The 21,049-nt window shown below is 37.1% G+C and overlaps 1 protein-coding gene across 2 annotated transcripts; it reads right to left on the reverse strand.

Moving 5' to 3' along the window:
• Positions 1–19,947, reverse strand: smad1 (SMAD family member 1). 2 transcript variants are annotated; one of them, XM_042716502.1, is made up of 8 exons: positions 19,797–19,855; positions 17,556–17,617; positions 10,231–10,816; positions 6,622–6,900; positions 6,301–6,417; positions 2,467–2,688; positions 2,031–2,287; positions 1–1,485 (listed from the first exon to the last, which is right to left on the reverse strand). In XM_042716502.1, exons 3-8 carry the CDS (start codon positions 10,628–10,630, stop codon positions 1,342–1,344), a joined length of 1,419 nt encoding a protein of 472 aa, XP_042572436.1. In that variant the 5' UTR covers positions 10,631–10,816; positions 17,556–17,617; positions 19,797–19,855; the 3' UTR covers positions 1–1,341. The 2 variants fall into 2 exon arrangements, with proteins under 2 accessions (XP_042572436.1, XP_042572435.1); XM_042716501.1 differs by lacking the exon at positions 17,556–17,617 and having other exon boundaries at positions 19,797–19,947.
• Positions 19,948–21,049: the final 1,102 nt, after the last annotated feature.

Genomic DNA, 21,049 nt, shown 5'->3' on the forward strand with positions numbered 1-21,049 from the left:
TAATGAAACAATTTTATTGAATCTTCCAGTAGAGACTTGATATTCATGGAATAAAACTGCTTTCTGATAGTACAAGTAAGCAAGAACAGCACAAAAAAAGAGACAGAGACAAGAAGCCGCTTATGAAAGTGCAGATATGAAGGAACAGCATTATATATTTTCTTCAAAAAAATACAAAAAAAGTTTACATTTTAACAGTGGATGGGATTTCACTACGAATAAAAAAACTGAGAGCAAGTTAATCAAAAAATGAACTACTTTTTACAAAACAATATAACTAGTGCCATTTAGAACTTAGTCAATAAAAAAAGTAATTATTTTACTCTAAAAATGCTGAAAATGCACAGGCATCATGTACATTTTTTCTCTTGATTTTTTAAAGGTATTTTATGAAAACAGATTATTCATGGCAAAAAAAAAAAAAACAGAGAAAAGAGGACGTTCTTCCGTGCAGCACAGTGGTGCAGTGCACAATATATGGACAAAGTAAACAATGCCTACCTCTGCTTTCATAGACTTACAATCCTGGGGATCAAACCACACTTGCAAAAAACAAACAAACAAACAAACAAAAAAAACAGACTGCACAGCATTTTCCCTACTAATAAGTACATTTACACACCCATTTTATAAATCAGTCGAACACAACTGCAATAAAAGTAGCGCGACATACGTCCCTACCCACTACTAACATGCCCTAACTCCCCATACGTTTACCCTATTCAAAAGTTTTGTGTTCAAATATATGTATTTTTCATTCTACAACAGACATTTTTGTCCATTTTTGCTACATTTTTTCTTCTTGCCGGCTGTGAAATTTTTTGCATTAATAACCTCATTATCCTTCTCACAGCTTCATGCCATTCAGGTCATTTAAAGCATTATATTTTCTTACTTTTTTGTCTATCAGACATGTTCACGCTACACTACTCTGTACAACACTGTACTAGTCTCTAAGCTAAGATGCAGATCTTTTTTCGCCAATGGAATACTGATTCGTAAACTGCAAAAAAGAGAAGAAAAAATGCAAAAGAAAATGAAAGAAAAACAAATTGGCTTAAAAACCCAACTTCTTTTACAAACAAGACCAAAGGAGGATACTTGCCACAAGTATGATGGCCTCATCATTTAACATGCTTGGTCACACAAAGTTGTCAAGTATCTTCCAGATTCTCACGGGCTGAGAACTGAGTACTCTTCAGCCAAAATTAGGCCCCCAAACAAACTGCCTTCAAGTAGAATACAAACCCCACCCTCCTCCCGCCTCCCAACCCTCCCTTCAACCAATCAGCTTCTGCATGGGAACCCAGACATCTGCAGTTGCCTTTTGGCCAGCTCTGTCTAGGACACGGAGGAAATGGGGTTGTGAGGAGAGCCCATCTGGGTTAGGACTTTATCCAGCCACTGCAAGGGCCCGTGAAGATGAATCTCAATCCAGCATGGGGTGCTTGTCACATCCTGTCGATGATACTCTGCACCCCAACCCTGGAACACAAGTACAAAGACATCAGCTGTATTTCTCCTGAAACTGTGTGCTACATAAAGAGAAGATTAACTCAAAAACGGGAATTCTCATTGAATTCTGATATTAATTCATCCACATACGGTTCTGAACCTGTATGCACTTCTTTCAGCATCTGATTCTTACTTTTTTTTTTTCATACAATAAAAGTGTCGTCCAAAGCATATTTCTGAAGGATCATGTGACATGGAAAACTTTAGTAATGTCTGCTAAACATTCAGCATTGTCATCAAAGGAATAAATGACATTTTAAAAAGTATAAAAATAAAACAGTTCCCTAAAATTGTAATAATATTCTTATTTTTTACTGGATTTTTGATCAAATGCTGCAGCCTTGGTGAGCATATGAGACTTATTTCAAAAACATAAAAAATCTATTATTTGGTGTTTGATAAAAGCATTCTTCAAAATATCTTCTTTTGTATTTTACATACAGGTTTGGAACCACATGAGTAGTACGTTTTTGGGTGAGTGATCATTTGAATTATTCGTTTATAATCTAGTTTACCTTTACAAAGCTCATGCGGATGGTGCACATCTTGGTGAGTTCATAGACGGCTTCAAAACCGTGATTGACGGACTGTGCCAAGAGCTCGGCAAACTCCTGGTTGTTGAAGATCTTTAGGCTGCAGCGACTGGGGATCTTGCATACGGTGGTGGGGTGGAAACCATGGTGATAGTTGCAGTTGCGGCTTTGAACAAAGATACTGCTGTCGCTCAAACATTCAGCGTATACCTCTCCTCCCACATAGTACAAATGAACTCCTGCAAAATATATGAAAAGGTGATTACGAGTTTATTTAGCATATTAACAGCATTTCAGTATCATGTTCCTATATATCAGCTTATTGTCATATTTTAGTACTATATAATAGTGCAATTCAACACACAATAGGCAGATAGTGTTGAACAGTTGTTTTATATAGTGATCATTTCAGTCAAACCTTTTCCGATGTGGCGTCGAGTGTTCTCAATGGTCGAGTTGCGGTTGACATTCGACAGCAGACCAAGGCAGAAACGGTTACGGTTGTTGGAGGGGTCGGTAAAGCCGTCCACCAGTACGCTGGTTGAGGAGGCCTGGAAAGCCTCTCCCACACGATTATTCAGCTCATAGTACACAATGGAGCACCAGTGTATGGGTTCTGCATATGCCACAGGCTGAACATCTGCACAGATGGTTATGAACTCATTGAGCGCAAGCACACATACACATACTGTATTAAAGGGATAGTTCACCCAAAAATGTAAATTTGATGTTTATCTGCTTACCCCCAGGGCATCCAAGATGTAGGTGACTTTGTTTCTTCAGTAGAACACAAACTGAGATTTTTAACTCAAACCGTTGCAGTCTATCACTCTTATAATGTAAGTGGATGGGAATAACGGCAAAAACATACACAAACAAAACCAAATTAAACCCTGCGGCTCGTGATGATACATTGATGTGTAAAGACACAAAACGATCGATCTGTGCAAGAAACTGAACAGTATTTATATAGTTTTTTACCTCTGATTCACGCAATGTCAAAACTGTTAGAACTCTCCTGAGCACATTCTCAGCAGCAGGTGCTTGAGGCGTCTTCTTCTTCTTGCTTTATGGCGGATCGCAGGCTTATATGTACATTACCGCCTGCTATCTCTCAAATGGATCATTGACAGTCCTAATTGAGATTGTAGATAGAGTGTCAATGGTCCATTTGAGAGATAGGTAGTGGTAATGTACTTATAAGTCTACAAGCCGCCATAAACGCATAGGTGGATGTGCTCAGGAGAGTTCTAACAGTTCGGACATTGCGTGAATCAGAGGTAAAAAATTATATAAATACTGTTCAGTTTCGTGCACAGACTGATCGTTTTGTGTCTTTACACATCAATGTAACGTCACAAGCCGCAGGGTTTAATTTGGTTTTGTTTGTCTATGCTTTTTTTTGTTTGTTTTGTTGTATGATTCCCGTCCACTTACATTATAAGAGTGATAGACTGCAACAGTTTGAGTTAAAAATCTTGGTTTGTGTTCTACTGAAGAAACAAAGTCCCCTACATCTTGGATGACCTGGGGGTAAACAAATAAACATCAAATTTTCATTTTTGGGTGAACAATCCCTTTAAAGCAAAGTAGAATGGTGTGGAAATTCAAATATAAGTTACTCTTAAAGGGATAGTTCACCCAAAAATGAAAATTATGTCAGGTTCAGAAAGCTCTCAGATTTTATTAAAAATATCTTACTTTGTGTTCCGAAGATAAAAAAAGGTCTTACAGGTGTGGAATAACATGAGGGTGAGTAACTAATGATAGAATTTTCATTTTTGGGTGAACTATCACTTTAAGATCACCAAGGCTGCATTTATTTGGTCAAAAATGCAATGAAAACAGTAATTTCATTTTAAATTTTCTATTTAAATATATTTTAAAATGTAATGTATTCCTGTGATTCAAAGCTGAATTTTTAACAGCCATTACTCCAGTCTTCAGTATCACTTGATCTTAAGAAATTTGCTGATTTGATGCTCAATAAACATTTATTAGTATCAATACGGAAAACAGCGTGCTGCTTAATATTATTGTGGAAAACAGTTTTTTTTTTCTCTCTCTCTCTTTAAGTTCAAAAGAGCAGTATTTATTTGAAATAGAAAACATTAACATTATAAATCCTTATAAATTCATAAATCACATTTAAACAATTTAATGCATCCTTGCTGGATAAAACTATAAAAAAAGAACAGCAGCGTGCATTTTTAATATTAATATTTATAGTTATTTATATTTATATTTAATAAATATTTATATGACCTTTTAAAACAAGTTAGCAATTTCACAGGTTAACATAAAGCATATTATTATTTTTATTTGTTTTTGACTGTATTGACACAACCACCAAAACATTTTATTTTGCTATTTTGGTATATATTAATGCACCTTTAGTGCTGGATTGTGTCTTTGAATGGGATTAAGCAATATGATTAACAGATTTAGACTTGCATCTCATCTCTTACAGCAGAGGGCATATCGATTTTACTAGGGTATTTATATGAGGTCACTGTTGCTAGGCTATTAATGGTAACACTTAAGGAACAGGCTGCAGTGATTGGTTATTACCCTGCACTATTCAAGGGCCAACAAAATACAACCAAATCAGCATAATACAAGTGGGATAGCTGTCCGTATCAAATCGCACCCCAGTGCAAGCAAACGTGTGGGTCCCATAAAACACCAGTCATTAATATGTCCTCTTTCTGATACCCACAGCTCATCTGTGCCAAATGTGCGAATCCCAAAGAGAGGGCAATGTGTTTATCTATGGCATGTTTCTACCCAGCTTCCTCTGGTCTGTGACACTGGGCCATAGGTGTGTTTTGTCTACTCTTTTCCCATTAGCCTATCACAACAGAATTGAGTGCTCCACAGGATGCAGCTTGAGTGTGCATCCCAAAATTTTGACAGTACCACAACTTCCACAAATATTTCAACAACTCGCCTCCTGTGCATCACTACACACAAGCTGTATATTTAATGTGCTTCATAATTGGAATCATTGATTCTGAAATACAGGGCTGTTTTCATGCCATGCACACAAATTTGTGTGTTTTAAACATTGTGTTTCAACTTTTTTCAAACAATTTTTTCCAAACACAGGATGCATAAAAAATAAAAATGGGAAAGTGTTTACAGCATTCAGGGCAGTAAAGTATGCAGTGTTCATTCAAGCTTTTGCTATCATTGACTAACTGTAAATAATGAGCCATAACCAATACGAAGTCACAGCCCAACAGTGCTGCAATAACGAATGGATAATACAAATAATTAACAACAAATTTCATTATCTAGTCTGGGCACTGCGCTGTGCACTTTAACTTCCATCAGTCATGGACAAAATGCAGTCTATAGACAAAACACACTAAAAAAATAGCAGAGGGTGCATGACCCTAGTTGTCCTAAACATGAGAATGCTTTTATATATTCTTTAAGCAAACTTGTGTACTCACTTAGTTTACTGGCTTCAATTGACAGGTGTCTTTGCTGTTTAATGCATTTCAGACATGTTTTCCCACAGCACACTGCATTACATTTTATGGTTTTATTGTCCTGACAGCAAGAAAGCCTTGGTTAAACTTTATAGACTTCACTGAGTGGAAGCACAGAACACAACAGAGAACTAAAGCACAATAATTCTGACTAAATATTGTTGCTGGATCTTCAAATTAGTCAATTAATGGTATTTCTATGAAAGCAGTAACTGTAAAGTTATCATAACGAATTTAATTGGATAAACATGTAAAAACTATCTTACATTTACATGTCAAAATTGTGCACAGTTTTGTAATATTTACATTTCAAATCTTTTTTGCACATGGCACAGCCTGCATATGTATGTCCACTTAATTTATTTTCATAGCCTTCAATCTGAACATTGTTAGGAGGATAACAGTGAGCAGGATGTGGAACAAAATACAGCAAATTAATTCATTATTAATGTTACTGTTTACCAATATTCAAAGAACAACATTATTTTCTGATATTGTATAACTGTAACTTAACGTATGCAATTTTATTACATACGTTGCTGCAAGATTATCCAGATTTAAAGAACAAAAAGTCAGACTGTCTGCAAATTTGTGTGTGTGAGAGTATGTTTGTGATTGGACTTCCTGCACCTGCAGTGTGGGCAGGCAGCTGCTGATAGCTTTAAGCAGCCCATGTCATGCTGTAAGGCATGAAGGCTGAAGCTTAGTGTGGTGTCTCATTTTGGTGTGGTTTTTATCATTTAAATTGAGTTTACCTGGTTGGTTGTTGAGCTCCAGTGGCAGGTTCTGACCTAGCAGGTTAGTGTCCATTGGCTGGGGACAGTCCTGTGTCATTGGCTCCTCTGGAGGCATATAAGCTGGTGGAGGGGTTTCTTTGAAAGCAACAACCAAAAAAACAGACAAAAAATATAAATATTTGATTAAATATTATCGATTTGATTGAATATTTGATCAAATAAATGCAGCTTTGGTGTGTGAATAAGACACTTCTGTAAAAAAAAAAACCCACTAAAAATCGTACTAATTTTGATTGTTACTTTAAAGACAATGAAAAGAATAGGATAAGCGCAGTTCACCTGGCATCTGAAAAGGGCTGCCTGGGTCCGAGCTGGATGGTGAATGGGGGAAGGTGGCTGTACTGCCCGTGCCGCTGTTGGGCGAGCTGGGGTAGCTGTTGGTCGGGGAGTTTGGGGTGAAGGGAAGGGCGTTCGCTGGCTGCTGTTGAAAGGAGTCAGGGAAGGTGGCGTTCTGAGGCATAGAGGGTTCCGTCTGGTGGAGTGGGTTACGGAAGCGTGGCAGCATAGAGAGTTTCGCATTGAACTCGCTGTTTCGTGGCACCAGCACAGGTGGCAGCACTGAAGGAAGAGAGGAGAAATATCCAAAACATTCAGAAATATAGCTGCAAGCAGCAATTACGGGGCCAAGCACTCCAGAAGCAATTGAGGAGCTAAGCATGGCATGGAGCATCAGACCAAATCTAACAATGAGTAATAAAAGCAATTTTAGAATGATTGTAATTGAAATGGTTGAAAAATCATAAATAAAACCTCCAGTAATATGATTAAATGACTTATCACTTTTGACCAATAGGTGGCGCTGTAATCAAATCCTTTTGGTGTGTTCTGTGTGAGTTGGCAATGGCACAAACAAAATTTGGTGTCAATGTGCTGAAGCATGGCAGAGATACAGCCTCAAGTGACATTTTGGCCTTTAATTCGTTGCTTTGGTATGCGAAAAGGTTGAGCAACGCTATTACGAATTCTAACATCCGATTGGATGCTCTTCTATTTCGGTCTCCACAGGAACCCATTTAAATAGTGCCCATCTGTTTTTATTGTAGCTAACGTCGGCAGCTTTGTTTCATCTACACACTCGTTATACTTTGAGGAGAGAGGCACTGACAAATGACGGACATTGCAACAATGTAAAGTGATGGCGTTATGGAGCCATTTGCATTTTTAAAACATTTTAATAGGTTTAACATTGGATTATCAGCTCGAAATATACAATAATTTGACTAGAAACACTGGAGACCGGAAATGCAAAGCATCCTTCCAGTTAAGAGTCAGGCATGACTTCCGCGTTCAGGGAAAACGTCTAGTTTTTATATAGACTTTGATTTAGACGCACAAGAACTAATGAAATCCTGAAATGTCCTGCCAAAACAAACCTGATAACTTCTAACAGCAATCATTATTGTACACTCGCCATAGTGATTTGGAGAATCCTGGCAAAAAAAATTAAAATAATAATAATAAAAATAAATAAATAAATAAAACACAAAAATAAATAAAATAAAATTGCACATCGAGAACCAAAAATATATTTGGTTCTCGATGGTTATATTTGGTTTACCCAAATGTGACTCTTCCATCATCATTCACTCCCCCTCATGTTGTTACAAACCTATATGACTTTAAAAAAAGATATTTTGAAGAATGTTTCAACTGTTGAAAGATCCATCACTGTATGGCCAGAAAACAGTGAGATATTTTTCTTTAAATATCTTCTATGTTTCACAGAAGAAAAAAATTCATAAAGATTCAGAAGAACATGAGGTTGAGTAAATGATTACAAAATATTCATGTTTTGGGTATACTAACCCTTTAATTATTCATGATTTTCTTATATCTTCAGTATTGTTTTTTCATCCACTATTTGCAGTATTTTTATAAAATATGTAAATATTTCCCTATCTTATCCAAGAGACATATTCACAGTTGTCACGCACGCCTACTCTCCAAAAATAGTAGAGCAATAAAATGTGGTAACTGGTGTTTCCGCCTGTGTTGCCCACATAACTTTTTATTTATACAAGTTAATCGTTTTAGAGTGCGTACTGCCGTTCTGGAGGGCGGGGGGGGGGTGGGGGGTGGTTATGGGTTTACAGGTGTCCAGACATCCACAGGCCTGCACTACACAAGCGTGTGCAAGGCGGGCAACCAGTCTTTCCTGCTATTGTCTGTGTGGGTGACAGGAGTTCCTGTAAAACTCTTCCTCTATACAGCCACATGTTTCAGCCTCCACACACACATACACACAAAAGTGTACACAGTCCCTGAACAAAGCCCTCATTCTGCCCCCGCCTGGAATTTCCTGCTTCTGCTCTCATAATGTGCACACACACACACACACACACATACTGTGGACAGCTGTTTCTGTGTTGTCAGCTGACCCTCATCTTCTGCTTAGCCAACAAAAAGGGGGCTGTGCATTTCAAGTCCTTTCTTTTACCACAAGCAGAGGTAAAGAAAATGTTCTTGTTTCCCATTAAGACACACAAAAACACAAAGAGCACAGAAGGTTTTAGACTCCACAGTTTTCTCTCAAGCGATATCAGGATCAAACAAATGAGAAAAGCACCTGGCAGAGGCCAGAGAGAGATATGGAAGGGGAAGGACAGAAAAAGAAAGAGACCATCTGCAGGAACCATGGGAAGGGAAAACTCAGGAACATGCATGAAAAAAGATACATATGGGCTATATAATCCATATGGGATCCACTGACAGAGGAAGAGAAATTAATAAATAAAAACTGCACACCATTTACATACGAGATGATATCATATTACTTTTTTAAACAAAACATTCAAATTAACAGAATCTCATTGCTTTAAAAACAAAACAACGTCCAGTTTAGTGATATTTACAGGATCCTTTTAGCCAATGAATAACCATGACTTTTTTCAACTGTTTATGACTTCTGAAAAATTATTTTCATATTTCATAGCTATTTAAATCACAAGGAACAAATTATAGTGGATGAAATATATGACTTTAACATTTTAATAATTTCAGTGACATTTACAGACCATGACATTTAAAAAATCTTTGATATTTCCAGGTTTTCTATGACAGTGGGGACCCTGTGTATAGATTGTGAATGAATATGTGTTTTTGAACAAATCTATAAAGAGAAAAATCATTTTTGTTTCTTTCCATGCATCATAATTTCTGTTCACAGGAGTCTTGCCCTTTTGAAGCACATGACTGCTTATGAGCACAAGCCGACATCATTTGAGTGATGATTGTGAAGCAGCAATTCATCAGTTTGATCTACTGAACCAATACAATCCTTCTTAGAAAGAGTCTGCATTTTCATAAAATGGAAGAGATTAATAGAAATTATAGATCTGCTTTTGTCATTTGTGGGAAAAGAGCTTATGATGCTTAAACACTCTTTCTAGAGTCTCAAAGTAGATTCTGTGGAAATACAAATGTTAATTATAAGAATAATAAAGCAAAGTTCAAACCAAGAACAATAACTATAAATATATTGCCCACAGCAACAGACAATAATATTCCCTTTACTATGAGAAAGCGAAGTCGAGTGGATGCTGATAGGCTGTCATTGTATTTGTCATTCATCAGCTCCAAAGGTACTGGTGCTATGTGCTATTATAGCTATAGGTCTGGTGTGGACTTCCATATTCTCATAGAATTTGAATGATTATTAAAACATATAGTCATATAATTATCTCCTTTGGTGTGAATGGGCCTCAAGACTTGTGTCAGTAAACTGTTTTTAAAATATTAATAATGGGAATGATTCAGTGACTTAATTATAAAAGACTTGCCACTATCTGTTGTCATAATGATGTAGCCTAAAGAAAGGGTCACTGAATCAATCAGCTTCTATTATGTAGTGCTCATGAACAACCGGCTCAGATATATTTAGACACTGACCTGGACTGTCCACCCTCTTGTAGTGGTAGGGATTGATGCACACATCTTTCTGCTTAGATCCAAAAGGGAATTCGCAACACTCCAGGGCCTTGAGCTCATGGTGTGATTGCAGGTCGGGCCAGCGCCATACGCGGCAGTAGATGACGTGAGGCAGCCCTTTCCGGTGTGACACCTGGAGCCTTCCGTCCAGCGAGCGGGGGATAGTGACACAGTTGCTTGGCTGACCGGGACAGCTGAGTGCCCTCTCCAGCTCCTCCATAGCACCCTTCTTCTTCTTCAGCTTCTTGACCAGAGCATCCACTGCCTTCTCTGCCCACTTCTCCTCTTCGTCACCTTGCTTCCATCCCAGCAATCGCTTGACTGCCGGGCTGGTGAAGGAGAAGAGCGAGGTGACATTCATAGTGGCGCCACGTGCGCCCCAGCCAAAGCTGTCACAGTTACTCCGTAGGATTCAACCACACAGGAACAAGGAACTTCTGCTCTGCCTTCTCCAAGAGAATCAAAAACTCAACCACAGCGACACATGGACAGGGGTAATTACTGAAAGCTGTGCTGTTACAGAGCTAGGTCAGACTGTCAAGTGCACCTGTAAAGAGACAGACAACTCAGTCAGACATTTATACTTTGGGATCAGTTTAAAAGAGTCCAGCACTGACACTAAAGGCTGGAATACACTACAAGACATTTGCCTAGATTTTTGGCCTGGTTTGGAGTCTACACAAGTCACTGTTATAGTTACTGAAAGTCAGATATAGACTGAAAATCATATGATAGGCACAGATTTTTTTTTTTTTTGGCTTCAGAGTATTATTGTAAAAGTACCAAAATTTCAGTAGTCGGTACCAATACCAGTAAAATTCCACTGCTCTCTGTACAAATTAGGGTACCATAGCAAAAACTATTGCAAATATTTTATTTTAATATTTATTTTATTTATTTAACTATTTTAAAATAAAAATATGAAATAAAATTGGTTCATTAATAATGCTATTAGTACATAATACCTACTGAAACACACTGATTGCATTTAATTCACAACACACAAACATGTTAACATGAGTGCTGCTATGCCTGCTTGTGTTTAAGAGATTGTGAATAAAAAATGAGTATTAGTCAAATTAAAATTTAAATGCAAAAACGGTGCATTCAAATTTTAGGTGTGCATCTGGGAGCCTTATCAGTGGCACGAGATGCTTATGATAGTGTAAATATCATTGTTGTATTTTATTGTATTTGTTAGCCTATCAGTTTGAACCCACAAGATATTAGAGAAATATAGAAGCTCAATGTGGAGAAAATCTTGGTTAGGTTAAAACTGAAACCAAGCCATTCACACAGAACTAATATTCAGAAATATTCTGCACATTTTCGAGACGGACAACTATGACTGTTGCACTCGCATCTCACACAAGAGATATAGAAAGCCATGTAAAGTTAAAAGAGGTTCAACTTTTGTCTCAGGAATTTGTGGGAGGTTGAAAGGGATACTCCACCCCAAAATGAAAATTTTGTCATTAATCACACGTTCCAAACCCGTAAAAGATTTGTTCATCTTCGGAACACAATTTAAGATATTTTGGATGAAAACAGGGAAGCTTGTGACTGTCCCATAGACTGCCAAGTAAAATACACTGTCAAGGTTCAGAAAAGTATAAAAAGCATCGTCAGAATAGTTAATCTGCCATCAGTGGTTCAACCGTAACATTAAGAAGCAACAACAATACCTATTGTACACGAATAAAACAATTTGTCTCCTCATTTGTCAATTTGACTCCACATCAGCGAAGCGCCATTTTTGTGAATCTGAGCTGTACGCAGGCAGCGTACGCTCTTCTGTTTCAGCAGCGAGACATGGATACATTTTCTACGTATATTTACGCTTTGATTCGAAAGAAAACAGCGCATCCTGTGTTGCGGCTGACACAAAAGAGCGTACGCTGCCTGCATACAGCTCAGATTCGCCAAAATGGCGGTATGCTAATGTGGAGTGACACAGAGGAGAGAAATTGTTTAATAAAGTCATTGTTTTTGTTTGATTCGCATACAAAAAGTACTGTCCTCACTTCATAACGTTACGGTTGAAACACTGATGGCAGATTAAATATTCTGATTATGCTTTTTATACTTTTCTGGACCTTGATAGTGTATTTTACTTGGCAGTCTATGGGACAGTCACAAGCCTCCCTGTTTTCATCCAAAATATCTTAAATTGTGTTCCGAAGACGAACAAAGCTTTTACGGGTTTGAACGACATGGAGGTAAGTGATTAATGACAAAATTTTCATTTTGGGGTGGAGTATCCCTTTAATTTCCATTCCACTGCGTCCCTGATGTCACAACTTATTGGCCGTCTGCTTGTCATTTATAGCATGCCCCTATATCGTTCACTTTACCAAAATTTTTGTATTGTTATCGATGAAGATGTACCATCGATAAATACACATACCGTTTTATCGCCCAGGCCTATCGATACTGCACAATAAATCTCTTATTTACACTGTGTTTATACATGGTTGGTTATAGCAAAATGATTCGCAAGTGTGCAGTGCTCACACTGAACAAACTGGTATGTATTGAGCAGACACTGACTTATATCCACACCTGATAATAAAATAAAGTAACAAACAGGTTTATGTTATTGAGATGACTCCAATACTTTTTCCACATCATGCTAAAGTTTTCAGACTATGAGCCATTCACACTTAAAGACTGATTATAGGAATGGAATGGTTCTTTTGTATTGCAAACATGACTCTGAGCTGCTGCTAATCATTATTCTTTTGTCTATAATATTCTGACCATTGGTAGCTGTCTAACACCTAGATACACCATCATTGCATCTTTGTGTTTAGTGTGTACGTGTGAGCGTCACGACACATGTTTACATGAATCTACACTCCGCCTCCAGAAGCGCCCCTATGCTTTTTGAACTACATTTTGCCCCCAAACGAAGAACGAAAACAAACTTTGTTTGAAGTATATCGGGGCCTTTATCCAGTCAATTTTAAAGGAAATACAGATTTATCCTCTGCTGCCTATGATATCCCATTTTCCTGTGTGTTCAATAGTTAAATTAAAAAAATGTTATCAGAAAGTTGCAGTTGGTAGTGATTTTGTTGGTAAATATGTTTTTAAATCATTTTAAACCTTTTGATTTCATTTCTAGCAATAAATTTGTATTTTAGTAATTAAAATAAATATTTTATTTTAAATATTGGCTTAGTTGTCACTGAAGTTCTTTATATTTTGCTGTAGGCGAGATGATTTCGTTACGCTGCATTGGAAGCCTTTCTGAAATCAGTTTAGTGAGGTATCCTCGTGCACAAATGCTTTAATGCCACCAATCCAGAGCAAATGATGCAATACATCTTTTTCCCTGAGGTCACTGTGATGATGACATCATTCTGTTACGGCTTCTCGGAATGGCTGCCTTCAGAGTAACAGCGCAAAGCTTCCAATTACATTTGCTCTACGGTAAGTTCTCAAAATGGCTTTCAGGATATGGGAAGTGGGATGTGTTCATACGGCACTGCTAAATAATACTGGTGTGACACACTACTGAGTGATGCTGTATAGCACTGAACAATGTCCTGACTCATATCAGTTTCCTCATTCGTGAAGATGCTGCAGCTTACAACAGGATGCCATTCAGCAGATCACTGTAGGCTTTGAAACATATTACAGGTTCTAGTTAACCAATCACTCAGTCAAGAAAAAAAAAGAAAGAAGTGTAAAACGGGAGCCTTTCCGCATCCTGAGAACAGAAAGGAAACGCATTTGGGATAAAGATAAAAGTGTCCATTCAGAGAGATCCCAAAGCAGCCATTCACTAACCAGCATTCAGGGGAGGGAAATAAGAGCGCACAATGCAAGAGTTCACACTTCTTTTGAAGTTGCCAGATGGTTCTGCATAGCATCCTCATTGGAATAAAGCAACAGGCCTAAAATACATTTCTCGGGGTGGGGTGCTTTCACATCGAGCATGATAACTGAACCACTTCTAAGCTGCAAAACATTATTCTTGCTCTTTCTTGCTCCTTTTTCCTCTGTTTTCCACACAAATGAAAAGTATAAGCTTATTTTGTTTCGCCAAGGACTTTCCAGTCTATCAGAGTCTGAGAGGCAAGAAAGTTTTTTTCTACTGATTCTGTTCTGGCCCATCAACACTAGATAAGTAAGGTGACATCAGATAGCAGCTATTTGAACTATGCTGAGTGCTAAGAATAATGTTGTCCTCGGTGAGTGTGACTGCCCTCAGCTACTGTTTCACTTTAGAAAGCTTGTCTGATGTAGGTTACAAATACAATCAGGGCAAAGTATCACAACACAAATGCCTCTATAGTTTAAATTTGACAATATTTTAATTCAATACATTTTTTACAAACTTACTGCAAAAATCTAAACAAAATCAAAAAATGTCATTGGCTTATAAACTAGCATGAACTCTGCACATCAGAGTTGGAGTCATTCAATGAAAATAGTTGCTATTTATTAACTACGGAGAGAGTAGTAGCTGTTATCATGGACCACAGCAAAAGGGAGGCTAAAAAGTTGCTGCTATATTTAGCATCATCTCACAGCCAAATACTCATTTAAAAGCCTGGGACCTTATGCTGTTGTCAGGGAGGAGATGAGCAAAGGGCAGGAAGCGCATCAACAATAACCTCCAAGATGAAATATATATATATATATATATATGTATATATAAATATATATATATATATATATGGTTGGTCTTTGGGTTCCCTTTGATTAACTCAAGGGATCTTATTTTTTTAGTCTTTCATAATAGAACCTTAAATGTAAGTGGACAGGAAGCAGGAATTCATGACAAGTTCTTTCTTCTTAAGAAAAGCTAAGGAAGATAACAGATGGGTTAAAGATAAATATGTGTGGAATTTTCCATCTGTTCTTGTTGAATAAGGACCAGGTGAGCTTGCAAAGACTTCAAGCCATGGAAGACCTGTCAGTGAATCAGTGTGTATGGATTCTTCTATTGCTTAATCCTTTTTCAGATAAAAAGTGATACAGTAATACAGATCTTTCAGCTCATTTAGCTAGATTTCAGCTTAGGCTTAATGTTTATATACAAAAGAATAATTCATAATAATAATAATAATGATAATAATAATAATCCTTCATAATGCATTCTGCTCTATTTTGACCTGGAAGAGATAAATAGATAAAAAATCAGTTACACTTTATTTTAAGGTGTTCTTGTTACAGTGTAATTATACATTTAAGTACTGAGTAATATTAATTAACTACATGTACTTACTATATGGTTAGGGTTTGGTTTAGAGCTACTTGCATGTAATTATGCATAATTGATGACGGGCCATTGAATTATTAGAAAAATAATGCACACCCGAGGTGGTGATGCGACCACGATGTGAAGTCTACAACAGCACTGTTATTACCTCACTAGTGAGAAATGTCGTGTGTATTTTCTTTTGGAAAATCGTCTGTCATATTGTTGTTTTTGTTAGTCCTGTGTGCTGTATAGGTACTGTATGCTAATTTCCGTTATTACAGTTAACTACGCAAAGTGATATGGAACTGTAATGTGGTCAAGAGAGCTGCCTGGAACTATGTTCTCCGTGCATTTCCATGAAAATAATTGCACACCTCAGAACGTTCGTCAGCCAATCAGCTCATTCGTCAGCCAATCAAGCATTCAACGGCCCCGTAGTATAATGTTATAAAATAGTAAGTACATGTAATGTGTAACAAGGACACCTTAAAATAAAGTCTTAATAAAGTTTGATCTCACACACTTCGGGACTGATTTTCAAGAATTTATGCTACATTCCTATTGAACCATTGCAGCATGCAGGTTTGTGCCAGTAAAATAAACTTTAAAAAATATATATATTTTGTTGTTTTGATGTTGTCTTCTTAGAATATGAATATGGACTGTTTGAATTGATGCTAAAAATCCTCAGATTATATATTCTCATAAACTTCATATAATGACAATTAAAAAAAAAATCTCAGGATTACTGAAAACTTTATATTTTTTCTTTCATTTTGCTTTTTTTTTCTGTAGTTCATCTAAAATGTGAAATTCCAAATAATTTCTCAGTTTTATAAATAATAAAAAGAGGTTAAGTGTAGTAGTATAGTAAACAGTTTAAAACCAATAATAATATTAACATTGTAAAAGAAAAATGACAAACCTTGAAAGAAAATTCAGTTAAATTAAGTCACTAAGCAAATCTGAGATTTTGATATCAAAGTGATGACATAATATTACAAGGAACATATTATGACATACTAAACTCTCTCTAATGACTAAAACTCTTCAACACCTTTGTGTGACTGTTACAAGTATCTCCCTGACACATCAAGAGCCTCGTTATCTTTACTTATCACAGGCAGCCAGGGGCTTCTCATTGTCAAAGGCTGTAGGCCACTTCAAACTCAAATACACATGCAGCTGTTCCCTTAGGGAAGCTGTCATACATGTTGAAAGCGCCCTTCCTGAACCCAAACAGCACACGGATCGGGTATTCCCACAGCAGGTGCTGTCTGAACATCTGTAGATGCTGTTCTCACACAAGGCCCTTGGGTTTGGTAAGATCTTTTGGTCTGTCTGTTTAGAACTAAGCTTTGATGACCACCGACAGGTCTCAGAGTTGCTGTGCAGCTGCCTTGTTTAATTCAATTCCACGTCATTTAGAGAGGAACTCCACAGTCCAAACATAGGCAAAGGCTTACAAAGACTGTCGGAGTGATGGGAATTGATACATATTATTGAGATTCATAAAATCTGACTACTGGTCTGACCACACACTTACATAAAAGGTCAATATGCCATTGTATTGACTCAGACAATGTTAGTTTGGGCTGTCTGGAGCCCAGTCAAAACAACCAATACTTGAAGGCAAGTTCACTGTTTGGGCCAACTGTGTAGTGCACGGGATCCAAAAATTGGGTGGAGATGAAATAAGCGTAAGATGAGCGTAAAGGGGTCTTATCAGTGAACTGTGATTGAGCACTTGCTGCTTGAAAAATTGCGCAAATGAAAAAAAACGGCAGTTTCGGTTCCACATTTGCAATGCAGGGCAGCCATTAAAATGCAATCATTGCGCGTTCAGCTAGTGCTCTCCAGGCCTGAGTGCATGTAAATATTAGCATTAGCTTGAGGGTTGGTGCAGCGGGCAGAGCTAATGTGGCTCCCATCATGCAACTTTGACAGCCTTGACCCCCCGCATCATCTCCATGTATCATTTTGTGCTGGTTCAGTGCTGTTAATCAATTTAGGAGGCAGTAATGATGCTCTCTCGGTCCTCCCAGGGGACTCTGCATTATAAAGAACTTACATTATTTATCAAGGGCTGGATCTGGGGCCCTCCATTAAGCGCCAGCTCTATTGCGATGTTCTCTAATAAAAAAAAAAAAAAAAAGGGTTGGGGGTTGGACAAATGGAGAAGGATGGATAAAATGAAAGTGAGAGTGAGAGAGACAGACACTCAGAACAAGAGCAAGTGCGCTTCAAACTCCCTGTGATGCCACTTTTAAATCAAACTGGCCAAAGGTTCTTGCACAACAGCTAATGCTCTGTAAACTGATGGCTAATTGTTTGTTCTCAGTATGTTGTGAGTCACTGTGGAGCTTTGCTGATACTATGAGCCAAGAAACCACTAGGATTACAAAAGAAGGTTACACTTCTTGAAAACAAATCACTGGAAAGGCATTTCATATTTAGACACATGAGTCCACACACAGACCTGAGCATGCCATGGATGCATTCACTTCACACTTAGCAATCAGAAAGCAGGAACACTATGTTGCTCTGTGAATAAAATACCTGTCAGATGTCTTGTAGCTATTATGATATTGTGATGGTTCATTATTTTTAGTTTGTTTACGTATTTATTTATTTATTAGATATCTGTCTGTATCTCACAGTATTATTAACACCACCAACGATAACAATAAAATAATGATTGAAAACAACCTTTTAGGTCTGTGAACAATATGCCAGATATCTTGTATTATGATATACAGTTGTGATCATTTTTAACTATAGTGGACAGAAGGATGATGATGATTATTATTATGATTCATATTTTTATTTAGCAACAACAATAATAATAGTAGTAATTAAAATAATAATGAACAGCAAATCTGTACAAGCAAAATTTATTTACTTTTATTTTCACTTTTTATTTAATTCATTAAAATAATTAACAAACACACATATATATATATATATATATATATATATATATATATATATATATATATATATATATATATATATATATATATATATATGATTAACTGTGACCCCATGCACACACAAAATCTATCTGGAAACGTGCAGTAAATACATAAAATTGTATGTATTTTATTTTGACCATTTTTAGGTCACTGTTCAAACCTCAGTCATGTAAGCTTTGAGTTTCAAAATTGGGTGCCACGGGGGTTCTGCCGATTACTGTTTGATCCCAAAATTTTGTGACAAAAAAAAAAAAATCAAAATCACAATATTCAATGAAAGCTAACATCAAAACACTACAGTTTAGCTACATGTTTTACTGTATTTCTTGTATTAATGTACTGAAAATGTATTGGTATAATAATGATTATTTCAATGGCTTTCCAGTGTACTATACACATGTAGTTATAGGCCAGCCTTAAAATCAAGAAGGGTATTCTATAGTCCTTGTTAAAATGCAACACTCAATTGTATACAATGTACGAGAGGTCACTGCTCATCTCAGTCCATCAAGGTACCTAGACAACTAATACAGTAAGTTAAATGCTGATATAAGACAATCACACACGCACGCACACACACACACACACTCCTTTTCTCTATCTGTCCCAAAACACACACACACACACAATGTGTGAGAATATAACAATCCAAGCAAATCATGGACAAGGACAAATTCTTGTCCTTTGAGTAATCTGATATGTCATCTTCAATGATGTCAGGAAATCTGGCTCAGGTCTCACAGGCTCTGCATGCATCATGTACGGGGGCAAATGTTCACTTTAAGTGACGTGTATGATTTATTGCCATTTTTGAACAACCAAAAAAAATCCCCTCCATATGCACAATAAAGCTAAGTGGGTGGTAAGGCACTAGATGAGGCTAAATGGAATGAATAATATATAAAGGAATGACTAAACAGATTTTAACAAATTTGTGTGAAATTAATAATAATCAAGGTAAACAGTTATTAAGCATATAAACAAATACAACACAAAAATTAAATATTTTATCATATTATTGAAACTGACTGCAGACATCATTGTGACAGTCAAACAAAATTATACTTCTATGCACTACAAACAGCATGACTTCATGAGAACAACGAGCTGATGTGCACACACAGCACATGAACCATAGCAAACACTGAGTGATTTACGCTCTCGAGTTGTTATGAAGAGCCACCAAGTTGGATGCTTCATTACTGCTCTCAGTGCGCGATAAACACTCGCTAAGAAGTTATAAATTGCGCATTCCTCTAAAAAATCATTTACAAAAGTGCCGTTTGTAATTTCACAGTTTGTTGACGCGTTTAAAAGAAACCTAAAGTTTACTGTACCTTGTGCGCCACCTCGACGCGATCCTTCACTGCATTCATAGAACCAGACTCGCTCTGCTCTCGCCTGGCGTCAGTGAGTCGCGGACCGCCGCACCCTCCGCACTGAGCTCGTATCACGCCGCGGGATATAGTGAGGGGCGGTGCGCAAGTCCTAACAAGTCCTACTTTTTTACGCATTCAACGTTTTCAAAGTACTGTGGAATGAATTATGTAACATTGTAACAATGTAGCCTACTCTTTAGGGCCCGAGGAGGCCAGGCAGTCTGTGGCCCATCATGGCACTGTCCTGGTGAAACCATGTGGTGCAAAATGAGCGTATCAAGTAATGCTGTGTTTTTTCAGCTCAACATACAACATCTAAGGATGTGATTTATCACTGTACAGTAGCTACAGTAGGGTGAATACAATACAGGTAGTGTGTGACAAGTGGTAAAATCAGCATTAAGTTCATCCCAGGATAGAATGACATTAATGCCATTTGGATTTGCATGCTTTAAAAACAAAGCTTATGGCAATTTTTTAGAAACATTTCCACCCAGTATTTTAAGGTATTTTAAAACTATGAAACAAGCAACGTTTAGGCTAATTACTTTTATTTTTTAAATAGCTATTTACCTAAAATAACCAAATAAAAAAAAAAAATACTAAAGAAAGGACAGCCTTGATGTTAATAAAAAGTAAAACAACAACAACAACAACAACAAAAACTTTCCTAGAGGAATATGAATCAAAACTTTAGTTAGGCCTACTAAAGTGTTAATCCACATTTTTCTGCAACAAAAAAAAAGTGCAACAAAATCTGTCATTGTAAGTAGCTTTGCATGTAGCTTGTCAATCCGTAACAACATGAAGAAAATGAAAAATTTACAATCAATTATAGAAAAGCAATAATATTTTCTACAAACGAAATGCATAGTTAAATCAATGAATGCTATTTAAGATGGTCTTCATGAAACCCAATTTTAGGTTGCTAATATCAACAATCAGCTTATGCTGGCATATATTAATGTAAAATAATTTATTCTTTATTAATATCCCAGTGTATTGTGTTTCTGAGCGCGAGTAATCGAGGAACTATATTATCCTGTGGCGGCGCTGGCGGAGGGAGACCATCGAGAGTAGCAGTGCTGCTCGCTCAGATTACGTCACGCGGTTGGCGACAGAATGTCTGAGTGCGAGGCGCGAGTAAGCTGCACGTGAATGTGGAATCTGGGAAAACACTGCGAGCTGAGAGTGCGTTTCAAGTAGTGTGC

Source organism: Cyprinus carpio, chromosome B1, assembly GCF_018340385.1.
Source record: "Cyprinus carpio isolate SPL01 chromosome B1, ASM1834038v1, whole genome shotgun sequence".
Lineage (NCBI taxonomy): Eukaryota > Metazoa > Chordata > Actinopteri > Cypriniformes > Cyprinidae > Cyprinus > Cyprinus carpio.

Excerpts from the sequence above, each read along its gene's own strand:
- smad1 (XM_042716501.1), bottom strand. The coding sequence starts at position 10,630 with ATGAATGTCACCTCGCTCTTCTCCTTCACCAGCCCGGCAGTCAAGCGA. Across the intron at positions 6,418-6,621 it reads CAGCCCTTTTCAGATGCCAG|AAACCCCTCCACCAGCTTAT; the intron begins GTGAACTGCGCT and ends TTGCTTTCAAAG. Across the intron at positions 1,486-2,030 it reads TCCGCATGAGCTTTGTAAAG|GGTTGGGGTGCAGAGTATCA; the intron begins GTAAACTAGATT and ends CTTGTGTTCCAG.